Source organism: Clarias gariepinus, chromosome 5 (assembly GCF_024256425.1).
Source record: "Clarias gariepinus isolate MV-2021 ecotype Netherlands chromosome 5, CGAR_prim_01v2, whole genome shotgun sequence".
Taxonomy (NCBI): Eukaryota; Metazoa; Chordata; class Actinopteri; order Siluriformes; family Clariidae; genus Clarias; species Clarias gariepinus.
This window is the reverse complement of record NC_071104.1, coordinates 20,613,798-20,636,737: the sequence shown is the minus strand read 5'-3', so window position 1 is coordinate 20,636,737 and position 22,940 is coordinate 20,613,798. Positions and strand designations below refer to the sequence as shown.

The 22,940-nt window shown below is 39.4% G+C and overlaps 1 protein-coding gene across 1 annotated transcript; it reads left to right on the top strand.

Moving 5' to 3' along the window:
• The first annotated feature begins 2,511 nt into the window (after nt 1-2,511).
• atp1a1b (ATPase Na+/K+ transporting subunit alpha 1b) lies at nt 2,512-20,531 on the top strand. The gene is made up of 22 exons (XM_053497031.1): nt 2,512-2,596; nt 5,966-6,073; nt 6,163-6,222; nt 6,309-6,512; nt 6,607-6,720; nt 7,192-7,326; nt 7,443-7,560; nt 7,677-7,945; nt 8,069-8,377; nt 8,594-8,728; nt 9,028-9,223; nt 9,323-9,498; nt 9,609-9,745; nt 17,289-17,439; nt 17,686-17,854; nt 17,938-18,092; nt 18,173-18,296; nt 18,917-19,062; nt 19,144-19,274; nt 19,400-19,501; nt 19,628-19,719; nt 19,820-20,531. The coding sequence occupies exons 1-22, from the start codon at nt 2,585-2,587 to the stop codon at nt 19,846-19,848; spliced, it is 3,072 nt and encodes a 1,023-aa protein (XP_053353006.1). The 5' UTR covers nt 2,512-2,584; the 3' UTR covers nt 19,849-20,531.
• Nucleotides 20,532-22,940: the final 2,409 nt, after the last annotated feature.

Sequence of the window (22,940 nt, the reverse complement as noted above, 5' to 3'; positions counted from 1 at the left end):
TAACAACAGTAGTTAGACATAGCACTTCATCAAATATCACAGTCACTTTAAATGACATTATAAACTTTATGTGTAATGTATTTAAGAATGGCAAACTAAACTTTCTGCTTTGTTTCGGCTGTAGACTTGCAAAGCTGCTTATCCTCATACCCTGCCCAATGCCTGCACCAGGCTTATCTGACCTACTGTAATCAACACTATCACATGCCAGTTTATAACCTCAAATACATATAGACACATTTTAAACCAAAAAGAAAGAAACAAACAACACATGTGGGGACACAGCTGTGGGTGTCTTTTGCCGCCATGATTTGGGTCCATTAAATCCTTTAGAGTGTGAGAACACTGAAAGTGCATTGTAATTCAGATTGTTCACCTTTATCTTGTAATGAAACATTTCTATCTTGATGGAAGTGATCTTTTCCAGGATTATAATGCCCCAATCACAAAATATAAGTTATCATTGAAAATATTGTTGTTAGCAATAATGATAGATTATATAATTTGCAAGTCTCTACCATTGCCTGGTATGACTTCACTTTTAGGTTATTTTATAAACAATAACTTAATAAGATTGCTTATGAATGAGTCAGTTAGACCCCATAATGTCCTGTACTCAATTTCATTGTCACAATATTACTTGTGGTGTTTAACACATTTTTGTAGTGTATTACAAACAAAAGCCATTCTCAGATAGAACATTTTGTTACAAAAAGTTTTTTTTTTTTTCAAGTAGCCATTCTGAAAGGCCATTTTCTTACCATGCTGTTATCTTAAGGTTCTGTCTGCAGCATGCCACAACATTCACAACTATACAACACGAGCCTTAAGAAGATAAATCTCTGGATATTTCAGTGCTGTCCAAGCTGACATTCCTGTGAAATGTGCATTCCACAGCATCAAGCCATAGATAATATGTGTCTTTTTCAATTTCTATTGGAACAGAAAGCAAAAATGCACTGAGATGCACTTTGGGTATCAGTTCTTACAGTTGAATAGGAACAGATTAAAACAGGAGAACTGACAAACATTTAATAGATGCACAACGAGTGTAGAATAGAAAAGGAGGGAAAAAAGCAGAAAAGGTAAGAATATAAATTGATATTTATATAAGCTTCTTTCATAGCTACAGATATTCAATTTTCTAAAGTATGCTTTACATTTTATGAGAAACAAAAAAAAAGAGCTCTTTTAATTTACCTGACAACTTAGAAGCAAAAGAAAGATCCTATAGACATCGCATTCACTCACTCATTGCCTACACCGCTTTGTCCTGTATACTGGAGCCTAGGGGACATGCCAGGAGACTTAGGGGACAAGGAGGGGTACACACTGGACGGGGTGCCAATCCATCACAAGGCACACACATACCCACACTTAAACGTTTATTCACATTCTAGGAATGTCAATTAACCTAATCTGCATGTCATTGGACTGTGAGAGGAACCCAGAGGAAACATGGGGAGAACATGTAAAGTCCATGCATACGAACGCAAGGAGGGAATCGAACCCGGACCCTTAAGGTGCAAGTCAACAGTGCAAGCCACTTAGCCACTGTGTCATCCACACATCCACACATATTTAAGGGTAAATTTTACAATAATTATTTATTTGATTAATGCAACTTGGCTGGAGGTAATAAATTTACCTGCTGATCTTGTTATCTTTAAATGGACCCTGAACAATCCAGTGTACCCATATTGTGGCCAAGTTAACAACTGACACAGGATTGGCTAAAATAATATTGGGCCTATGCAGTGAGTTGTTAAGGATTTAATTCGTTTTTCTTCATCTATAGTGAGCTAAGTCAGTTGAAATGTGTAGAGATGTGGGGATATATACAGGATGGGTCATAAGTTTCCAAACATAGGAAAAAATTATATATATATTTTTTAAAACATGTTTTTTTTAAATGTTTTAGATACCCCAACAAGATGTGTTTGACAAAACAGCAACAAGTTAAAATCATACTGATGGCCAGGCCAGGAGTCAGTTGCATGGTTGCAACAAAATTTAACAGAAAACATGGAATGAACATCACACATGGCAATGTGTTTTCAAAACAATGGTAACCTTATAGAGCATATTATATGAATAAATTGTTTCTTATAAAAAATATTTATTTTTCCTATGTATGGAAACCTATGGCCCACCCTGTACAGATATAAATATAGAAAACTCCACACAGATAGTAACATGTGCTCAAAATAGACAATGTTACGTACCAGCCAGTATCCAACTTTCTCTGTTCTAACACAACTACTTAACATGTAGTACACAAAAGTTTTAAAAGTTATGTCATTGTTATATTTGATACATTATTTCGATAATTCTGCTCCATGGCCATCCTCAGAAACAGGGACAGTTTATCACTTGGGATGAAGTTAGCCTTGCGAGAACCCAAACCACGCCCCTTTGTGTTACTACGGCAACCACAGCACACGTCATCCGAGCAGCAGATTCAGCTATAAAACTTCGAAGAGTTTCTGGTACTGTGCAGAATTTCAACTGTCTAAAGGCGTCAGGAACAAGTTCTGGGAGCAACAGAAATACATCTGAGAAAGTTGGAACTTCGCTAGCAAAGATGGGACGCGGAGTGAGTAAAACTAGACAACTAGTTCTAAACGTGTTCGGAGTGAACGAGACAAAATATGTGTTAGTGAGCAGTTCCACCTGAGGTGCTTTAACGCCGTTAAAGAGAAAGATATGGAGTGTGCAGGGAGAGCTGGGGGTTCATGGGGAACTTACTTACTGCCAGTGTAGAAGAGACAGTCTGCGGTTTCCTTCACACATTCAGCTGTCATTTAATCAAATAATTCATTAAATATAGCGAAAAAAACCCGATTCATGTATCAACGTACAGTAATTGAATTAACACCAGAATTAGTCAAATTAAAGTTTAATATGTTAGTTGAACAAACATTTATATTTAATGATAAGTTCGGTATGTTTAGGTCAAACAAATTAAATAGAACTTATTACATTACAACGTAATTTCTTTTACTAAAATAGACATAATATCAATATGTAAAAGCTTCACTGTGGAAAGAATCTTCTTTTACTGTTTTTTTTTTTTTTTTTTTTTTTTGCATAATGGTGGATAGAATGTTCAAAACTTTGAAATGGCTGAAAGTGAGTGTACTGACTATGCCAACATGACTGTCATTTCAAACAGCCTTAGAAGAAATACATGAGAATCGGAAATCATTGTATTAGTTAAAAAAATACTATGGTATAATAATAGTGCCCATGTAATGTCTCCATGTTAAGGAATATAGTTTTCTCTCTATGTACGGATTATTTGGCATAGACACAGGCTACACTATTCAGAGACAACAAATGTAAAACAAAAAAGCATTCTAAGTGCCATCCTCATCCATCGGTCCTATATACCAAGTAAATATTTACTATATACTTAAATATTTTATCGTAAAAATCATTGTTAGTTTCTTTTTTAAGAGCCACTTATGTGGGGAAAGAAATAATAAAATAATATTATAAGAAATTTTTTATATGCATGCAGGTGTGTATTTCAGTAGTCTTTATCCTCACAATCTTGTTATGTTATGACTATAAACTGTGTGATTTTTTTTTTGTGTATTCATTAATTTATTTTAGGATTAATTAGTATTAATATTATGGGTAAAAGTTTTATTTGGGTTAACTGGTGGGATCTAGACCTAATCTGATAAAAAAAAAAAAATCGAAAAGATACATGTAGGATTTAGCCTAACATGCTTTTAAAAGTGGTGTTGACTAATCTAGTAGTCCACTCAAATGCCTTTACAAATGGTCTTATCATCCATGGCAACTGAACAACCCCTTACTGTGAGAGGACTGCTGCTTGAGTGCTCACACAACTTCCATCGTGTTTCTGAAATGCACAGCAGCTCCTTTTTTTTAACTCCCCGAGGCTCTCTTTTGGCCATTGTCTAATAGTGTTGTGTGATCTCTATCACAGAGCTTACTGCAGTCTTACGGGTTGTTGTTGCTGCTACACTTTGGGACATATTGTGCTCAGTATGTTACGATTGAATGAGTTATTTCCTTCAAAGTGGAACATTGTGATTATACTTAATAAAATTATTCCACCCCATAGTAGCTTTTACTTACTCATGAGAATGATGAAATATTCTGGAATGTTGTAAGGAATTAGTAAAAGATATTAGTCTGCTAATTGTATTTGTATTCTGTTAATTGTATTGGGATTGGTTTTTACTTAAATGATAAATGTATTATGTCATGTATGGATAACAAAATTAGAATCATGTAGTTCATGCTATTTATATCATCTTTGATAATCATTGCTCGCAGATTCTTTATCCAATTGCTGCTTTTTATCAATTATTGTAATCTGACTATAAGGCAATTTTAAGGTGGTGATTCAGTTTCCTTTGCAAAAACAAGCATCCTTACTACCTCAGCACTTCAGCCGTGAACAGCGGTTGAGCCGTGAACAGTGGTTGCCGTTTGAGTTAAGCGTGAGGGAGAAAGGCCATCTGAGGGTCTTTGTCCACTGTGAAACTCTCAGTTTTAGGTATCCAGAGAGTAGTTAGTGATGATTGAGTATTAAAATACCTAACCAAGACACTCATCAAAGACAGGGATGACTTTTATGTCCTGACGTGCAATTTTTAGTGCTGCTTCCAGTCATTTGTTCCACTTAAAATTACACCATTTCAATGTAATAGCTGCATGTGTGCATAGTTCAGATGGTCATTTTGCTACAATTCAAATGTTATTATAGTGCTTGCCTTGTAAGCACTGTATCGCTATTTGACCTGTTAAACTGGGTTAATTTTGAGAAAGTAAATTTCTAAATATAGTAAATTTCTAATAACATATTAATTTCAGAATTTTAAAATATTTAAGTTACATTGTCGCTCTGATTAGACTTTTGCTAAACTTGTTTTCCTCAGTAATAAGAGGTGTATGGTATGATTGCTGCAGTTCATAACGCATGTAACATTATGGACAACTGGCTTGTACAGTATAGACAATGTTTAATCCTGTTGTAATTTCCCAACCAGACTCATCCATTTTAAATGTGTACTCATTTCACATATCACTGTGTGTTTTAAAAGAGGACAGAGAAAATTACATAAATATTAGATTTGTATATTCTAATTATAGCATATAATAAGGGCTGCTAAAAATAGAATTATTGAAGAAAGGGTTTGGCCTGTCCAAATTAGCACTCTGGAGTACACATATGGAATTAACCCCCAAAAGTCTTGTGTTGTACAAGAAATGAAGAACCAAAAATATTAGCTTGTGTGTCAAAACCTCTATCATTATCTTGCCACTGTGCCTGAAAAACAATTTGATGAGAAACACTGTAACTGGGTTAAAGCAACTCCAAAACAGTACCTACCAAAAGTGATCCAAGGAAGAACAACCAGTAAACTGGTGATGGGTTGATGTTTGTCTTGGGGAACAAATGCTTTCTTGTCTGGTCTAGTCCCACAGAAGAGCTACTGTAATCTATAATAGCAAGGTGTTAGTAAACATAGTGCATCACACAAAAAGGTCAGAGTGCCAAAGCTGACCCTTGACAGGCCTATCAGGCAGTGTCAAAGTGTTCTAGACAATTTTCTGCTGGGAAATCTTGGGTCATGGCTATCATGTGGCTGTTACTTTGACACATACCATCTAACTAAACTTTGTTGCAGACTAAGTACATCCTTTTGTGGCAACATTGTTGCCTAATGTCAGTTGCTTCTTTCATCAGTATAATGCACATTGCAATGCTGCAAAAAAATATTCAGAAACGGTTTAAGGAACATGACTTAAATGTCTTGGTTTTTGACTTGGTGTCCAAAATTGCCAAATGCAGTCTGATTAACAGACTTGATTGAAGAACAAGTTTAATCTATGGAGGGTAATTTTAATTTACGAGGGTCATTAAATAATAAAATAACCATTTATTCCACAATAAATCTTTGCATGGTCTGTGTCATCACAGGGAGGAGGACGTGATCAGTATGACCCGGCAGCATCATCAGAGCAAAGTGGGAAGAAAAAAAACAAGAACAGAAAAGATATGGATGAGCTGAAAAAAGAAGTGAATTTGGTAAGCATTTGATCTTGTTTTATTAACGCTTAAAACTGGAACATCAGTCAAAAGTTTGAAAATTAGTTTTTATTGATATTTCCATTAAGGATGATCACAAGCTGAGCTTAGATGAGCTTCATCGTAAATATGGTACAGACTTGAGCAAGGTAAGTGAATTAATAATATTTTTAGCAATTAAGGTAATCTGTTTGGCATAGAACAAGATAGTTAAAGGGAATGAAATCTCTCCCAGGGCCTCTCATACCCACGTGCACAAGAAATTCTTGCCCGTGATGGCCCCAATGCCCTCACTCCTCCACCGACCACACCGGAGTGGGTGAAGTTCTGTAAGCAGATGTTTGGAGGCTTCTCCATGCTGCTGTGGACTGGCGCAGTTCTCTGCTTCCTTGCTTACGGTATTCAAGCTGCAATGGAAGATGAACCTGCAAATGATAATGTGAGCAAAAAAATAAACAAACGTTAGATTTAGTTTGATTTATGTTGTTATAATAAATATTTTGTCACATTCTACCTTTTGCTTTGCTATGCAGCTGTATTTGGGAGTTGTGCTTTCAGCTGTTGTCATCGTCACTGGTTGCTTCTCATACTACCAAGAGGCCAAGAGCTCAAAAATCATGGACTCTTTCAAGAACCTTGTGCCTCAGGTAACTTTCCCACTGCTGAATTACAGATATAAATGGATATTTTATTGACTTTTATGTGGTAAAAGTATAAAACAGTAAAGTATAACTATATATGGCACAGATTTAACTTCATGCAAATACCAACGGACTGGCAAAGTTTCATCAAATTCTGTTGACCCAGTTTTGCGTGATCCTGTAACAAAATCGTCTGGAGAAACACACATATATACGGACATACAGACACATACAGAGAGAAATTTTTCTAAGATTGTTTTTTTGAAGATAAACAATAATATGAACAGAAACATATCAGAACCTGCACAATAAGTAGTATTTCCTCGATTTCTGAAGAATTGTGTAACAAACACAATTGATTAACACCATATAATTGTTATTATAAAGTAATGTAATCATCTAATGTAGTTAGACATACAGTAGATGAAAATATCATAATAATCCTTAAACCTTTTAATTTGACACAAATCTTTTCAGCAAGCTTTGGTTATCCGTGATGGTGAGAAAAACCACATTAATGCTGAGGATGTGGTTGTGGGTGATCTGGTGGAGGTAAAAGGTGGCGACAGGATACCAGCAGACCTGCGTATAATTTCCTCTCATGGTTGTAAGGTAGGGTTTTTTTAGAGCAGTTTAACAAGTTTATTGTAGAAAACCCCTTTTAGTTCTGAGACCAAAACGTTTACATTGCATCTTTGTGCATAACACTCTTTTTAACCATTGTATAGGTGGACAACTCATCTCTCACTGGAGAGTCAGAACCTCAGACCCGTTCTCCAGATTTCTCCAACGATAACCCTCTGGAGACTAGGAATATTGCTTTCTTCTCAACCAATTGTGTGGAAGGTACGGTGTATTTCACAGTAATTTTAGGCATGAGGTGCATCGGATTTTGCAATGTTTATAATACATTTTGCAATTCAGTAGAGACAAGTCTGCTAATGGTAGTGATTTATCTTTAGGTACTGCTCGTGGTATTGTCATCAGCACTGGGGATCGTACTGTCATGGGCCGAATTGCTACACTTGCTTCTGGCCTTGAGGTGGGAAGGACACCAATCTCTCTAGAAATCGAGCACTTCATCCACATTATAACAGGAGTGGCTGTCTTCCTTGGACTTTCCTTTTTTATCCTCTCACTTGTCTTGGGCTACAGCTGGCTTGAAGCAGTCATATTCCTTATTGGAATCATTGTTGCTAATGTGCCTGAAGGTCTTCTCGCTACTGTTACTGTAAGTAAAAATAAAATTGTGAAATTTTAGCTTTAGGTCTGTGTTAAAACCTTAAATTAAAGTAAACCTTAATAAAAGACATTCCTATTTATTTATTTGTTTGTTTTTTGTGTGTTTCTTTAGGTGTGTCTAACATTGACAGCAAAACGCATGGCAAAGAAAAATTGCCTGGTGAAGAACCTTGAGGCTGTGGAAACCTTAGGCTCAACCTCGACTATCTGCTCAGACAAAACTGGAACTCTGACCCAGAACCGCATGACTGTTGCACACATGTGGTTTGACAACCAGATTCACGAAGCTGACACCACAGAAAACCAGAGTGGAACCAGCTTTGATCGAAGCTCACCCACCTGGGCCTCCCTGGCACGCATTGCTGGTCTTTGCAATAGGGCTGTTTTCTTAGCAGAGCAAACCGAAGTTCCTATTTTAAAGGTATTCACATATTATAGCACAGTGCTAATACAGTTATACTTGCTTCTGCTGTGTGTGCATATAGGAAAATAATGAAAGTATTTAGGTTTGGACTTGAGCCTGTCATAACTATATAGCAATTCAATAGCAATTTGATATTTGCCAAAAAAATACTGTTTCAGTTTTGTTAGCAAATGTGTAGTGATTACCACAATCATGTTCTGATCTTTCTTAAAGAGAGATGTTGCTGGAGATGCCTCAGAGTCTGCCCTCCTGAAGTGTATCGAACTTTGTTGTGGATCTGTGAAAGAGATGAGGGACAGATATATGAAAGTGGCAGAAATTCCCTTCAACTCAACTAATAAATACCAGGTTCGCCTAAAAAGATATCTTTTAGCATTTTATTGTTTCAAATTATTAGCAGTACCAGTTCCCAAAGTGGCTTAATTTGTTGTATTATATCATCCAAAACTGAGAAGGACCCTTCGTCAAACTTCCTTACATGGGGCTTAATTTTTCATGATGAGGCCAGATCTTATTTCAAGACGGATGAGCACTTAGTTGAATAATGCATGATGTATGTGTCAGTACAAAACAGCTAAGCAAACAATGACATTTCTGAAAAATAATAATTAATTTCTTATTTAATGCATTTTTATTTAAATATGCAGCTTTCAGTGCACAAGAACCCAGACTCTGCATCAGATTCAAAGTACTTGCTTGTTATGAAAGGAGCACCAGAGAGAATTCTGGATCGCTGCAGCACCATAATGATACAGGGAAAAGATCAGCCTCTGGATGAAGACATGAAAGAGTCATTTCAGAATGCTTACCTGGAGCTGGGAGGGCTTGGAGAGAGAGTATTAGGTAATAAAGGGAAAATAGAAAAAGAAAAGGGACTAAGCCTGTAATTAAGATTTAGTCATTTAGCAACCAACAATTGACTATTGATACTTTTGCTATCAGGCTTTTGCCACTTGTACTTGCCTGAGGAACAATTTCCGGAGGGCTTCCAGTTTGATGCGGATGATGTGAACTTTCCTACCGAGAATCTATGCTTTGTTGGTCTCATGTCCATGATTGATCCCCCACGTGCAGCGGTGCCAGATGCTGTGGGAAAATGCAGGAGTGCTGGTATTAAGGTATGGCCAAATGACTGTGTCAACCATTGCATTTGATGTGGCTATCACATGTAGTGAATTAGTGTTTTATTTGTTACTGTTGAATGTTTAAATATTTTGCTTTTTTTTAGGTTATAATGGTCACCGGTGACCATCCAATTACTGCTAAGGCTATTGCAAAAGGTGTTGGGATTATCTCTGAGGGCAATGAGACTGTTGAAGACATTGCTGCTCGCTTGAACATTCCTGTCAATGAAGTCAATCCAAGGTATAATTGTTCATTTTAATGCCCAGTCCAAAATTATATTTTCTCAAAAACCTACTTAACTAGACTAAAAATATCTAGGTACAGTGGGACAAATGGTAAAATAGTTATCTTTTTGAAAGTAAAATTTTCAGATAGCACATTGACTCTTTAGTACAATAATTCCACCTTTCTCAAAGAACATTGAGATTTGTTTGCCCAGCGATAGGATAAAAATGTAGTGCACTTTCAGTGCCAGTCTCAAGTCAAAATGAAGTGGGCAGAGTGTGTGAGAAAAGGTTTGCGGCATAAAGAACATCTTTTGAAGTAGCACAAGTTTTTCACCCTTGGTAAAAGGTCAGAAAACTGTTGACCAACCTGTGGCTAGAGGCTGTGTTGTTTTTTGTTATCATTGCACATAAGATATTAAATCCTGGCTAGTATTTTTTTTCTCAGCATTTTTAACTGTGAACTGGCTGCATCTTGTGCTAGCTGGAGGGGTACAGACAATGTTTTCCACAGGTCTGAAATATACTTATGGTGGTACAGTTGCCAGCGGAATGGGCCGTCATTACCTGCGAGCACAAACGGGCCGGTTCTAGACAGGCATCAAATTAGATAGACAGCGTTTGTGAACAGTGTTTTTAGATCTTGCCACAGATTCTCGATTGGATTTGGATCTGGACTTTGACTGGGCCATTCTAATACAGGGATATGTTTTGTTTTAAACCATTCTATTGTTGCCCTGGCTTTATGTTTAGGGTCGTTGTCCTGCTGAAAGGTGAACCTCTGCCCCAGTCTCAAGTCTTTTGCAGACTCCAGGAGGTTTTCTTCCAAGATTGCCCTGTATTTGGCTCCATCCATCTTCCCATTAACTTCGACCAGCTTCCCTGTCCTTGCTGAAGAGAAGCACCCCCAGAGCATGATGCTGCCACCACCATATTTGACAGTGGGGATGGTGTGTTCAGAGTGATGTACAGTGTTAGTTTTCCGCCACACATTTTGCATTTTGGCCAAAAAGTTCCATTTTGGTCTCATCTGACCAGAGCACCTTCTTCCACATGTTTGCTGTGTCCCCCACATGGCTTGTGGCAAACTGCAAACGGGACTTCTTATGGTTTTCTGTTAACAATGGCTTTCTTCTTGCCACTCTTCCATAAACTTTGTGCAGTGCATGACTAATAGTGGTCCTATGGACAGATTCCCCCACCTGAGCTGTAGATCTCTGCAACTCGTCCAGAGTCACCATTGGCCTCTTGGCTGCATTTCTGATCAGCGCTCTACTTGTTCGGCCTGTGAGTTTAGGTGGACGGCCTTGTCTTGATAGGTTTACAGTTGTGCCATACTCCTTCTATTTCTGAATGATCGCTTGAACAGTGCTCCGTGGGATGTTCAAGGCTTTGGAAATCTTTTTTGTAGCCTAAGCCTGCTTTAAATTTCTCAATAACTTTATCCCTGACCTGTCTGGTGTGTTCTTTGGACTTCATGGTGTTGTTGCTCCCAATATTCTCTTAGACAACCTCTGAGGCCGTCACAGAGCAGCTGCATTTGTACTGACATTAGCTTACACACAGATGCACTCTATTTAGTCATTAGCACTCATCAGGCAATGTCTATGGGCAACTGACTGCACTCAGACCAAAGGGGGCTGAATAATTACGCACACCCCACTTTGCAGTTATTTTTTTGTAAAAAATGTTTGGAATCATGTATGATTTTCGTTCCACTTCTCACGTCTACAATACTTTGTATTGGTCTTTCACGTGGAATTCCAATGAAATTGATTCATGTTTGTGGCTGTAATGTAACAAAATGTGGAAAAGTTCAAGAGGACCGAATACTTTTGCAAGCCCCTGTATAGCCCCTGTATAAGCCCCTGTCAGAAATGTGAAGGGGGCATCATGTGTGCACGCACGCGCGTGTATGTGTGATGAATACACACAGCAGAGAGACAGAGACTTGAGGGAAATCTAATACCATATTGTGTAGTGTCCCTTTTTCAGCTGATTTTTCCGCTACCGCAGATCATTTTATCAAGTTGTAATATATTAATTTTGTGAGTATATTAACATGTGCTTTCTCAACATTTTAAAATTTTGATTTAAGGGGGCAAGACATTCCCCCTCTTGCCTCCCCGTAGAGCCGGTCTCGAGCACAAAAGTGGTCTACTACATACAATAAGCAACAAATACATAAAACCATTAACAGAATTTTTTATTTATTTGATATTTCTATTAATTTTATATTTCAGAGATCAAACCTACAAACCTTCCCTTCCATCTACCCATATGTGAAGAGTAACACAATGTAAAAAAAAAAAAAATTACTGTGGGAACTAAGCACTCTTTTGTGAATAATGATGGCACTTCAGATAGAGGTGGTTTGTCAGAGCACACGGCCCTGAAAAACTAGCGTTTTAGCCATTTGCGTTACTATAATTTAATAAATATATATGTGGTCAGAATCGTGCAATACAGATAATATATTCTCTTTAGATATATAATTTCTTTAAGCACAACATAGGCATTATGAGAAATTTAATTTTATTTTAACCAACTAAGCAATCATAAATAATAATAAAGAAAAGTAAAGATATAGCACAGATTCATAAAAATCACTTGAGTTACACACTGACAAAACAAAAGCTATTTTTTTAACCGGTCATTCATTGACCAGTGCTGTGTTGCCACAGGGATCCGTGCTGCTTCAGTTCCCTTTCAAAGACTACACTTGATGCTGCGTGTAAACGCTATGGGAACATCTTTTTGTGTTGCCGGTTGTGAAGCATAACACGCCAAATTTTGGCTTACTGTATATAACCTCGGTCAGGTGACGTCGTCTGATCAGACGCACCTGCAGATTATAAATAGGACTAAACCGGAAACATTTCTCAGATCTTTTGTCTTCCGGTCAGCATTGTGAGCGTGTAGTGTGTAGAAGAGGCTTGCTCTCTTGCTTCTGTGGAAATGGAAGTAGCTACCTCAGAACGCTCCTCTAAAGAAGATAGAGAGTATGAGGAGCTGCTTGAAGTCATAATGCGTGGAGTCGAGCGGCTGCACATTGATTGGCCACAGGAGCAAGCCTTCCCCAAACGCTCAAAATTAGATGACAGATTTTTGTCGGGTGGCCAGGAGATGAAGCCACAACATCACTCTCTCCCCTTTTTTGACGACCTCTACAAAGAATTAACTCGTTCATGGAGCAAGCCTTATTCATCCCGTATTTTTGTACCATCAACTTCGTTTTATGCGAATATTGTTGATGCAAAAGCATGTGGTTACATGGTGATGACTCAGATAGAGGAGACGCTCTCTCTCCTGGGACATCATCCTCATTAAAGAAGCCAACATTTCCCTCCAAGCCGTGTAGAACTTCTTCTACCCTGGTAGGTAAGGCGTTTTAAGCAGGAGGTCAAGCTGGCGCTTCTTTGCACACCATGGCGGTCTTGCAGTTGTATCAGGCCGACCTGCTAAAGGATTTGAACATAAGCAGCACTGTGAATGTGTTAGCCTTCACAGAATTATACCGGGTGACTGACTTCGTCCCTTCGTGCGACCAAACAGACGGCCCGTGCTATCGGCCGTTCCACGGCCTCCCTGGTGTCCGCAGGAAAGCACCTATGGTTAAATTTGACAGGCATAAGGACTGTCGGCCACCCAGTCTCGTTTAGATCTGATTCTCGCCAGTCGGGAGGCGCAGAAAGAAACCGTCAGCAGCCGGGCACCCCCTCGTAAAGACTGGGGTACGGCTCGCCGCCCCTCACAGGCCGCCTCAAAGAGGTCAGATCGCCGCACTGTTTTCTTTTCAAAGAAGTCGTCCTAAAGCTTATGTGCCCAGGACCATGGGGGTGGACCCCCCCGGGGAGGGGCGCGTAACACCATTTCACATAGGAAGACGCCCTCCCTGGCACCCCCAGGGGGTCGGTTCTCAGTTTCCGCTGCCTTTGATGTTTCGGACAACACCGACCTCCAACAGTATGTTAGTCCTTCGATCCTGCTGTAATCCAGGATGCCGAACCACTAACACCCAGCGTAGCTGAAGTGCTAAAACTTGTGCACCTTTCGGAGAAGCTGGCAGAGTGGAAGCTACTGCCAAGCATATCTCCCTGGGTGTTAAAGACTGTAGAAATGGGCTACAAGATTCAGTTTGCACATCGCCCTCCGCGTTTTAACGGCGTGATTACCACCTCCGTGATACCGGAAAGGGCGCATCTGTTGACTCTCGAACTGCAGGCATTGCTGGAAAAAGGGACCATAGAACAGGTTCTCCTTCCAGACATAGTCAGGCTACTACAGTCGTTATTCCTGATTCCCAAGAAAGACGGGGGGCTGCGTTCAATCCTAGATCTTCGCGGACTGAACCGCTATCTCAAAAAGTACAGATTCAAGATGTTGACTGTCAAAAGCATTGTTTCACAAATTCAACCAAGGGATTGGTTTGTGACAATAGATCTGAAGGATGCATATTTTCACATAGAAATTTTGCCACAACACAGGAAGTTCCTGAGGTTCGCTTCCAGGGGAAAAGCTTACCAATATTGGGTCCTTTCATTTGGTCTAGCTCTATCACCCCACACATACACAAAGTGCATGGATGTAGTCCTGGCTCCCTTGCGACTCCAGGGCATCCGTATTTTAAATTACATAGACGACTGGCTCATTCTGGCCCAGTCTCAGGAGCTAGCGCTTCAACATCGGGATGTCGTCCTTGCTCATCTTCATTCATTAGGATTGAGACTCAATGCTGCGAAAAGCATTCTCTTTCCAGCTCAGAGGACAACATACTTGGGTGTTATTTGGGATAATAACGTTATGCGGGCACAGATGTCTCCTGCTTATATCGAATCCATTCTTAACGCCCTGAAGGAAATCAGGCTAGACCGGAGAGTGACTGTACATCACTTTCAAAAATGTTTAGGCCTCATGGCAGCTGCATCCACGATGATAACTTTGGGCCTTCTGCACATGAGAGCTTTTTAGTTGTGGCTAAGAGCCAGGGGACTTCATGCAAGGGCCAATCCCCGGGGTAAATGAGGGTTACGCGCAGAGGACTTCGTACCCTTTCTATGTGGTTTCTACTTTGTGTCCCACTCTAGGCCCGTCTTGTCGTCGCAAAATGCTAACGAGAGACGCTTTTCCTCACCGGCTGGGGTGCGTTCTTGGATGGCCGTCCAGCCCAAGGGAGCTGGAGAGGCCATATTCTCGCATGGCACATCAATTGCCTCGAAATGATGGCTCTATTTTTGGCCCTACAGAATTTCCTCCAGCAGTTGAGGGGCTACCATGTTCTAGTGCGGGTGCACAACACATCGGTAGTCTCCTACATAAATCGCCAGGGCGGACTGTGCTCGCGCCGCTTGAACAAGCTAGCACACCAGGTTCTGCTTTGGAGTTCCTGTCCCTCAGGGTGATTTACATTCCAGCGCACATGAATGTGGGAGCAGACTTATTGTCCAGACAAGCTGTGACACATGGGGAATAGAAGCTCCATCCTGAAGTAATCAGTCAGATCTGGAAAAAATTCTTTACAGCAGAGGTGGACCTCTTTGCCTCCCAAGAGACAGCATAATGTCCCCTCTACTACTCTCTGACTTGTCCAGCTCCCCTGGGTCTGGACGCCATGGCCCATACGTGGCCCAAATTACGCCTTTATGCGTTTCCTCCGATAGATCTGCTCCCGGGAGTCCTGGTGAGGGTCCGTCAACAGCGTTTACGCCTCTTATGATAGCGCCCTGTTGGCCGACCAGAGTGTGGTTCTTGGACCTAATATCTTTCCTCGACGGCTCACCATGGGTGATTTCAGTGAGGAGGGATCTCCTGTCTCAGGCGCAGGGGACAATATTTCATCCCCGGTCAGAGCTTTGGAACCTTCACGTTTGGCTCCTGAACGTGACCAACTAAGTCAAGCTGCTTTTTCAGCCAGCGTTATTGACACTATTTTAAATATTAGGGCTCCCTCCACTAGGAAAGCCTATGCCCTCAAATGGAATGTATTTGGAAGTTGGTGCATGACGAAGCAGGTAGACCTAGTTCACTGCCGAATTGTTTCAGTACTGGAGTTCCTGCAGGAAAAGTTGTCCTCGGGCTTGTGCCCTAGTACTCTCAGGACGTACGTAGCCGCTATTTCAGCCTGCCACGTTCCGACTGATTGGGTAATGGTGGGAAAGCACCCTTCAGTTGCCCGTTTCATTCGTGGAGCTAAATGGTTGAGGCCACCCACTAGAGCCACTGACCCTTCATGGGATTTATCTGTCGTGCTCGAAGGTCTAATTGACACCCCTTTCGAACCTCTAGAGTCAGTGCCTGTCAGGTTTCTGACCCTTAAGATGGTTTTTCTTATGGCCATTACCTCTCTGAAGAGAGTTGGAGACATGCACGCCTTGTCAGTCTCCCCATCCTGTCTAGACTTTTCCCCTGGGCTAGTCAGGACTGTTCTGCATCCTCACCAGAACTATCTTCCAAAAGTTCCATTCTCAACCATGCACCCTGTTGTTCAGTACGTGCTCTTCAAATTTACGTCCACCGCACCGGCCAGTGGCATAAGTCAGAGCAGCTCTATATATGCTATGGGGACCGAAACCGGGGGGCGGCCGCCACTACACAGACTCTGGGTGAGGGATGCTATTGCCCTCTGCACACATTTGTTAGATTTTATAGCCTGGATGTGCCTGCTACTCCGGGTTCACGGGTCCTCGAGTCAGCTTCCCAGAGATAGTTCAGAGACCTCCTCGGGTGTTGGTATTCTCGTTCCCATAGCGTTTTCACGCAGCATCGAGTGTAGCCTTTGAAAGGGAACGTCTCGGGTTACTTTACTGTAACCCTGTTCCCTGAAAAGGCGGGAACGAGATGCTGCGCTCCAATGCCGCACTGCCCACGTGACCGGATGTCCCTTCAGACAAAATCAATCTGAGAAATGTTTCCGGTTTACTCCTATTTATAACCTGCAGGTGCGTCTGATCAGACGAAGTCATCTGACCGAGGTTATATAAGCCAAAATTTGGCGTGTTTGATACACACATGCTTCACAACCGGCAACACGGACAGATGTTCCCATAGCGTTTTCACGCAGCATTTCGTTCATGCCTTTTCAGGGAACAGGGTTACAGCAAAGTAACCCGAGACGTTTTATTACTCTTTTTGGGTTTTATAAAGGGGAGCCGTTCACCGTGTGCAACTGTGTGTCTCTGCAGAGGATGTGCAACCGTCAGTACGCCCTTCTTATACATTTTACCATCCGCAATCGATTCATTATTAGGACATTACACCACTCTTGTGCTACCCATCATATATACCTGTTTATTCTGCAAGTGGTGGTGTACTTCTAGTTAATTGGTGAAATGCCGTCATTCTGCTGAACCGATTTTTAAAAAGGATGCGAAAATATACTTGGGCTGTCGTCAATATATATTGAGAGACTCTACTATAACTAACATGCACTTAGATTACTAAGAGCAGGGCACCACAATTCAAGTAGGAGTTACTTATGCACTGTAAAAGCGGAAGCTATAAATGCATCACTACATCTTTTACTATGGATGAATAAAGAGTTTTCTTTCTTATTTTTTTAGAGATGCTAAAGCATGCGTGGTCCATGGGGGAGATCTTAAAGACCTTACTGCGGAGCAGCTAGATGACATCCTAAAATACCATACAGAGATTGTGTTTGCTAGAACTTCGCCCCAGCAGAAACTAATCATTGTTGAAGGGTGTCAACGGCAGGTAATTCTTTTTTTTTCCCTGTTAAGTTGGTACACCTTATGATTGGAAAATGTTAGGCCCAATTTCTGCTTTCTTGTGTACTATGCAAGAATAAAGTATGTGGCATATTATAATAAACATACAGGAAAATATAAGAGCTGTTTAGTAACAACCATGATATTTGTATAGGTTTTGACTTCTTATTGCAGTAGGCTAGAAATCTGTCATACTAAATCTCATTAAAACATAATTTGCTTTGTACCACAGGGAGCCATTGTGGCAGTTACAGGTGATGGTGTGAATGATTCCCCCGCACTAAAGAAAGCTGATATTGGTGTTGCTATGGGCATTGCTGGTTCAGATGTCTCCAAGCAGGCTGCTGATATGATCCTTCTTGATGACAACTTTGCATCAATTGTGACTGGAGTAGAAGAAGGTACATTATTGTATTTGCTGAAACCTGCCAAGGTTTTATATATTATAAAAGATAGATAATGTATATGCATTTCTTTCGTTTAGGTCGGCTGATCTTTGACAACCTGAAGAAGTCCATTGCATACACTCTGACCAGTAACATCCCTGAGATCACCCCTTTTCTGCTCTTCATCATTGCTAATATCCCTCTGCCACTGGGAACTGTCACCATTCTGTGTATTGACCTTGGAACAGACATGGTCAGTGTAAAGCCTCGCTTTAACTGTATGCTTGTAATTGTGATTGCAGCTAATACTATTCATTGTGTCTTTGTATTAAGGTTCCTGCTATTTCTCTGGCATATGAAGCTGCTGAAAGTGATATCATGAAGAGACAGCCGAGAAACCCCAAAACAGACAAGCTAGTAAATGAAAGACTCATTAGCATTGCATATGGCCAAATAGGTGAGGATGCTGTAATTTTCCTGATTTTATTGGTAAAATTAAATGACTCGAAATGGTTTCCTACGAAGCAAGCTTTAGTGCCTAGTTAATTTCACAATTATCATTTTTGGAGATGTGTGTCTATGTGCAGGAAATGTTAAAAACTGAACACTTAAACACTCATTTTTCAAAATGTGTATAACCACATTTATTCCTATTGTTTACATGATATTCTGAGGAAATATACTTAGGTCAGGAAAATATTTATATACTATAAGAGTTTATGAGTATGTGTAAATGTACATATAAAGAGAATCATTAATATGAAACTCAAATGCCTCCATATATAAGGAAGATTTATTGGGTGGCTGCTGTAGCCAATATGCTGCTGGGGCTGAGCTGCATTACTGGAAGATTTAGTGCACTTCATGTATATTATGTTTTAATGTTAGTCAACATACTCTTTTTCAGCCGTACTGATCTGCAAATTCGATACATTTATAATTTTTGGGGAAATATAAGTTTGCCACACCTTGATACAATAAATGATACACACAACTTAGCTGAAAGACAAATCAGCCATATAATATGATTAAAGTCTCTTTTTTATTCAATCATGTAAATTGGTTCCATCTTCTCAGGTATGATACAGGCGCTAGCTGGCTTTTTCGCATATTTTGTGATCCTGGCTGAAAATGGGTTCCTGCCACCAAGACTACTTGGAATCCGTGTGCATTGGGATGATAAAAATGTCAATGACCTCGAGGACAGCTATGGGCAGCAGTGGGTAAGGAGAACACAGTTTTTCCTCATATCACCCTTTTTTCTAACTGGTTGTGAACACATCTCCTTTCTTGCATCATTACAGACGTACGAACAGAGAAAGATTGTGGAGTTCACCTGCCACACTGCTTTCTTTGCCAGCATTGTGATTGTGCAGTGGGCTGACTTGATCATCTGCAAGACTAGAAGGAACTCTGTCTTCCAGCAAGGAATGAAGTGAGTTACATAAAATAAAAAGAGATAGTTATCTGAGAATATAAGATCCACGGACCATGGTTTTAAAGGGGATATTTTCCATATGGTTACTTGGCTAAAATATGCTTCTTTTTTTTTTTTTACAGAAATAAAATTCTCATATTTGGACTGTTTGAGGAAACTGCCCTTGCAGCCTTCTTGTCTTACTGCCCAGGGATGGATGTGGCGCTGAGAATGTATCCTCTTAAGTAAGCTAAGTTATATATAATTTCTTTAAATATAATGTATTTGGTATTAAATGAGTTACGACAACATCTCTTGATCATGTAAAGATTTTCATTTTTAAATGATTGGCTATTTATTTATTTTTTTAGACCCAACTGGTGGTTCTGTGCTTTCCCATACTCTCTCCTCATCTTTATCTATGATGAAATCAGAAAGCTTATTCTTAGACGCTATCCTGGAGGTAAGTACCAAAGTTTCCTATCTGTCTTATCCCTTAATATAATAGTTAGCATCTAAAGACAGTAATAGTAATTCTGTATTCTTCCTCCTTTACTTTTTAGGCTGGGTGGAGAGAGAGACGTACTATTAGATCATCATTTCAACAGAGCTTAAGTCTTTTTATTTAGTGCTCTTTAAACTCTTAACATTTAAATATGTTTTAACCAATTTTCTACGTTTAACTGTTTATTAGGTTTAAAGAATTAACATAAACCTATTTCTTTACTTTATAGTACAGTAGTTGTATTTTTGTTATATACACTGCCGTGTCAAAAGAAAAAAGTCACCCCCTGTATTTAATTAAGCAAATAGGTAGGGGCCTTGCATTAAATTATTACCACAATGATTAATATGGTTCAGCTGGCAAACAAGTTATTTAAACCTAACTGATGCAGTGAGTAGTTTCTTAATTCTTACATCATTACACATTACAAAATCCATGTCAGGGGACATATCCTGTGGTCGTGCCAAAGATGTTACTCTGTGTCAGAAGGGCAAAATTATTGTCATGCCCTAAGCAAAGAAAGGAGATTTCAAATTTGTCTAAAATTGTGTTAAGAAGTGAAAAATACATTATTAAAACCTGAGAAGATAGTGGTGAACCAGTGGTGTACCATCATTGAGGAAAAAATGCTAAATAGTGCTAAATAGTTATGTTTAAAACAGCTATGTTTAATAGTGAAAGTAAGAATGTTTCAGTACGAATAGAACTCAGTCGATTGGGACTAAACAGCTGTGTAGCTTCACAAAAACCCCTTTTCAGTGAGGCTAATTTCTAAAACAGGCTTCAGTTCACGGGGAAGCATAAGGAATAGACTGTGGAGCAGTGAGAAAAGGTCATGTAGTCTGATGAGTCCATATTACCATTTGCCATGGTGGTGGGCACACCAGGGTAAGAAGAGAGGCGGCTGAAATGATGCCAACTGTACAAGCATGTGGGGGGCAGTGTTATGATCTGGATTTGCTCCTGTTTGTCTAGGTTCAGCAATGTTATGTGCCCAAAAAAAAAGGTGAGCTGACTGCCTGAATATATTGAAAGACCAGTTTTTTTTTCATTAATGAATTTTTTTCCTTTCCTGATGTCACGGACATATTCCAAGATGATAATGAAAGGATTCCTCTGGCTTAAATTGTGAAAGAGTGGTTCAGGAAGCATGAGACATAATTTTTATACATGGATTGGCAACCACAGAGTCCAGACCCTATCCCTATTAAGAATCTTTGGGATGTGCTGGAGAAGACTTTACACTGTGGTCAAACTCTTCCATCATCAACACAAGATCTTAGAAACTAAAGGTCTAATGTGACCCTAGATGAAAATAAAGGTTACGACATTGCATAAGCTTAACAAAATTATGCCATTGCTGTAATCAAATCAAAAGGCAGTCCAACTAAATATTAAAGTGTGTGACTTTTTTTGGGCCGGGCAATGTATTTAGGGATACACTGTATGTACACTTTGGCTATTATAATCTGATCAACAAGGAGAAATAAATAAAAAAATAGAAGAAAGTGGTGGCTTGGATACCATTAATCCCCTCATAAGTATTTCATTTGTAAGGAGGAAATACTTTGTGGGAACCAGGGTTGGCCAGCACTGGATGTGTTTCGGTTCTCCATGACGACACGGGTCCTTTTATTGGCTTTGTTTGTTAGTTCATTCATTCATTGCTTCATTCATTCAAGCTTCATTTTTGTGTAAAACCTATTTAAATGCAAGGCGACTGTGACACAAGAATAATACACAAGAAGGCACACAGTGATGAATTGGTATTGTCCAATTCAATTAAATAAGGCAATTTATAGTTTTATACGGTATCATTATCTTTCATCACTTATAAAGAGAAAAAATTATCAACTGTCTTACTGAGGGTAAAATAATGTGCTCAAGAGCTCAGTAACTTAGCTGAGACTATGTCCAACTTACCCCCCACTGTCAAACTCTAAATAATTTCCCATGCCTCATTCGAATTAATTAACTACAAGGAAATAGTGTCACTGAGTTGTCATGGTCTGGTCTATGATTAATAATAATTGTTGTATTTACCATGGGATGACAACATGGGATGATAAAATATTACTATACACCACCGGGAAAAAATTCTAATAATTATTTATATGTAAGCATTTTAAAGAGCCATGGACTCATGAACATTTTTCTCCCAATGTGTGAGCCAAGTCACGCTTCCTTTTTGCATGGAGAGCTGAGACCCCAGCTGAAACCCTTCTTCTGTTCTGAGTTGCTTGATTCCGGCCTTAGCTGAATTGAGAATGTGACTTGGCACAAGCAGCTTCTGTGCAGTTGAGTGAAAATGAGGCTCTTGTTGGAATGAAAGAGTTAGTTCTGGGCCTCAACATGTTATGCCTTTGTGAAGTTCAGGCCGGTTATGTAATTTCAGTCTTCTTATGTAAGATCTGGGTCTGGAAGTGGAACAGAATTCAGACCTTGATTGCAAATAAGTTAGTTAAGGTTTAGCAGTGCATAAGTAGAGTATACAGGGATAGAAACATTTATTTTTCTGGAGAATCATAAAAGTAACATGCAATGTATTATTAATGATAAATGTACATTTAAAATTTTATAATTTCTAGCTTGTTTTTGTAAATTGCCTTTAAAAAGTGACACCCTCTGACTTCATTAATTTAGCCTGTTTGTTTCCTTCTTGCAAAATTTAGTAGGTTACAAGGTTTACTGACTGACTGGTAACAGATTGTGGCTGTTCGAGTAAATGACAATTGTCCCACTATCAATTATTGAATAGATAATTAACTCTGCATTTGAGAACATGGTAGTGTTTGTCATTTGACACTAGAATAGTGCTGCTGACCCCAAAGCATATGCAAGTTCACCAAGGAGCTTATTATTATTATTATTATTATTATTATTATGAAAAGAGATACATAATATATACAAGTATTGTGGTTCAGTACCTTCACTCACAAATGATAACACAAACACCTCAAACATCAAAGACCATATAATACAAAGGATATTTGACCTTAGCACTGAACACAAAAGAATGTTCTTTTGAATAATTGATTCAACAGGTGGACTGGTGAAAACACAGCAATTAACTAAGCTGTCAGTCACAGGACCACAACAGAGTTACGCCACACACCTTCAAGATGGTACATACCTAAGTCAAATCATCCTGTTAGAATCCAGCTTTTAAAACACATTTA